The 3,300-nt window shown below is 49.7% G+C and overlaps 1 protein-coding gene across 1 annotated transcript in view; it reads right to left on the bottom strand.

Annotated features, from left to right (window-relative positions):
* The window catches only part of PSKH1 (protein serine kinase H1), a 30,968-nt gene extending 27,716 nt beyond the window's left edge, over positions 1 to 3,252 (bottom strand). Inside the window, exons 1-3 of the mRNA XM_008638730.2 lie at positions 3,119 to 3,252; positions 1,987 to 2,150; positions 3 to 877 (exon numbers count right to left, since the gene is read on the bottom strand). Coding sequence (XP_008636952.1) covers positions 3 to 790 — 788 coding nt within the window. The 5' untranslated portion in view covers positions 791 to 877; positions 1,987 to 2,150; positions 3,119 to 3,252. The remainder of the gene's footprint in view (positions 1 to 2; positions 878 to 1,986; positions 2,151 to 3,118) is intronic.
* Positions 3,253 to 3,300: the final 48 nt, after the last annotated feature.

Raw genomic sequence — 3,300 nt, 5'->3', positions numbered from 1 at the left:
CCAGGATCTCAGGAGCAATGTACTCCGGAGTGCCACACGTGGTTTTCATCAGGCAGTCATCTCCCTTCTTCCGCGCGCTCGCCAGCCCAAAGTCCGTGATCATGATCTTGGAATCCGTTCCTGGGTGGTAGTACAGCAGGTTCTCCGGCTTCAAGTCCCGGTGGGTGATCCCCAGCGTGTGCAGGTACCTCACCCCATCCAGCACCATCTGCAGCACGCGCGTGGCGTCCCTCTCGGTGAAGGAGCCTTTGGCAATGATGCGGTCGAAGAGCTCTCCGCCGGTGGCCAGCTCCATGACCATGTACACGCGGTCCTGGGTCTCGAACACCTCGATGAGCTGGATGATGTTGGTGTGGCGGACGCGCCGCAGGACGCTCAGCTCCGACTCGCACACCTCCCGCCCTTCCCGGTACTTGGTCTCGATCATCTTGATGGCGTAGGGCTGCTTGGTGGCCTTGTGCTCCACCCGCACCACGCGGCTGAAGCTGCCCCTCCCGATCAGCGCTTTGATGTCGTACTTGGCCGTCACTCGGGGGTCGAACTTGGCGCGGTATTTGGCCACTTTGTTCTTGCGGGGCTCGGGCTGGTGGGCGGGCAGGGGGTTCCCGGGATAGGGGTTGGCGTGATGCGGAGGGGAGGGAGAGCCAGCTTTGATGACAGCCCCGCAGTCATCTTTGATGAAATGCTTGTATATGTCACTGTGGCCTGTGTAAGGTTCGACTTTTTTAACCAGGTCTAGCTGCACATCTTTGGGGGGCTCGGGAAGCACTTTGCTTGTCCCACAGCCCATCACTGACTGGTGTTAATTCCCTATCAAGGCATGTTCCCAGGGGAGCATCAGCAGCAACCACATCCGGGGCAATTCCCACATCTGAATCTTAGAAAAATAATGAGAAGAAACAAATAAAGAGGAATCAAGGTAGTAAAGGTTCAAATGGAGGAGAAAAAAAAATTAAAACAACAGGGCCATGCTATCACAAACTGAGGATTTGGGATTTTCACTTCTCCCTACTATAGAACATGCACGGCGCTCTGCTGTTTTCATCTCAAGTGAGTGAAGGCAGTGCCTACAAATGCCCAGTCATGGTCAGAACAGATGTGTCCATGGAAATTACACAGTATCTCTCTTTATTAAGGATACTTTGTTTTCTGCTCCCTGCTGAGCACTGAATCAGTCACAGAGCAGTTGAGGCTGCATGAGACTTCTGGAGGTCTTTTTGTCCAGACACAATTGCTTAATAAAAATCAAGTAAAGGAAAAAGTCAATCATTTTCTTTCATTTTGTTAAGGAAGTTTTAACTTCCTCAGTCAGCAGCAAATGCAATCCTTATAGTTCTGAGTTTTCTCACTAGAAGGTCCACAGAGTACCTCAGCAATTTGTTCACTTAACACATCTTCCCAAGATTTTCTTTATATTCAACTTGTACACTGTCTTAAGCCTCTCACTACTTTCCTCCTGGGGATCAATGGAATAGCACAAGAGGCAGGGAATATGGAGCCAGAGCACACTGGTTTTAAGGTGCGTTCTACCACTGAACTTGCTGCAGCCCCTGCTAAAAGGGAGGTGCTCACTTACCCAGAGCACCTTTCAGTCAGCAAGCCCTGAGAAATCAAGGCGGGCTTTCACATCTTTCAACAACCTCAACTTTGCTTTATTTTGCCTCTTTAGGCACCAAGTGGCACTTCTGGCTTTCCATATGGAGCTGCATGTAAGAAGTAGAATTCCTACCAGCTGTTCCAGACTAGGAGCTCTTGCTCATCACACTGTATCCCAACAAAACCAAATGAGCTGCACTTGGGCAACTCTTTATGTGCTGATTAAAACAATATGACTGGTCAGGGGATGGGGAAGCCACCTGTGGCTCTGGCAGTCACTGGGCAGTTTCACATTTGCCATTTTTGACTCAGAGCCCATCAACAGGTGCCTGAGCCTTCACAGGAGGCTACAGAAAACATTAGCCTTGGAAATGTGATTTTAGGTCTTACCATCACCAGGTGTACCTCCACTCACACACCACCTCTCCAAGCAACTACTCAGCATGAACAGCAGAAAAGGAACCCCAGCCAGTCTTCCATCAGGAGAAGCAGGTGGAGAAATAAGAAACGTTTTAAAGGGACACACAGAAGAAGTTCAGGACTCTACATCCAACCTGGAAAGAAAACCAGGCTTTAGTTAAGATTCGATTTCATAATCGATCATCAAAGTAACTTCTCAAGGCAGAGGCCCTCCTGGCAGCACCCTGAAGTCAAACAACCCAGCCATGCACAGACATGCCTGTAGTAGGGTGCAGGCAGCAGAAATAAAAAACAACTTCACAGAAAGCTTAGCTAACTTTCACCAAGCACTGCCCTGGAAGTGAGGCTTCATTCAAATTAAAGCACCACGACAAAAAACTAAGAGTTCTGGCTAGTCCTGAATAATGCCTCCCTTGGACAGTTTTCCCAGCATTATTGAACCTTAAAGCATATTAAGTGACAGAGAAATGGAACGAGAGCATCCATAAACAAGACTACTACAGAGTAATTCAAGATGTAGAGAAGGACTTGTGTAAAACATCCCACCCGTAAATAAAACCAAAGAGAAGGACCAAACACTTGAAAAATATCATCTATAAATCCACTAATGGCATTAACTGAGGTCTGGCAGCAACTCCAGTGTGTCAGTAGCTCCTCCTTGTACACTTAAGTGTTCCAGTGAAGGCTACAGAAGCTCAGAGCCGCACACCAGACTCAGCAACAAAACACTTAACTCAACCTTAGTACAGGAAATGCTCCTGTGCAATAATCACCAAGAACGTGGGGAAAGGAATTAAGATAAATGGGGCATTACAAGCTCTCTGAGTGGGAAATCACATACTTGGCAGGTGGCAAACTATCTGGGTGGCAAACTATCTGAGCTACGGCTGGAAGTGGTGGGAAGGAACATGGGATTTATGCTTCTCCCCTTGGCGATTCAGTTCCTCGCCTACCGTCTCACTGACACATCTCACATGTGCTTCTCACAGCCTGACATAAACCCGACACCACCTGGCATTCCCAGTGCAAGGCCCTGGTGGATTTCGGAATGAAAACCTGGGGCTGGGGCTGCTGCACTTGTGCCAGAATCAGTCAAACCAACCGGGATTTCCAAAACTCTGTTTTCAGAACTCATCCCAACCCAGGCCGTTTGTCGCCATCCTGGAAAGGGGACCCAGGGCCGGGCCGGTGCCGGGAGCCCATCCCGCAGTAGGTTCGGCTCCAGGCCTGCGAAGCACCACGCCCGCCCCACTGAGGGGACACTCCGGGACCGGACAGGGCTCC

The sequence above is a fragment of the Corvus brachyrhynchos genome, unplaced genomic scaffold (genome assembly GCF_000691975.1).
Source record: "Corvus brachyrhynchos isolate BGI_N302 unplaced genomic scaffold, ASM69197v1 scaffold26, whole genome shotgun sequence".
In the NCBI taxonomy this organism is placed as follows: Eukaryota; Metazoa; Chordata; class Aves; order Passeriformes; family Corvidae; genus Corvus; species Corvus brachyrhynchos.
The sequence above is the reverse complement of the archived record's forward strand: the minus strand, read 5'-3'. Positions and strand labels throughout refer to the sequence as shown.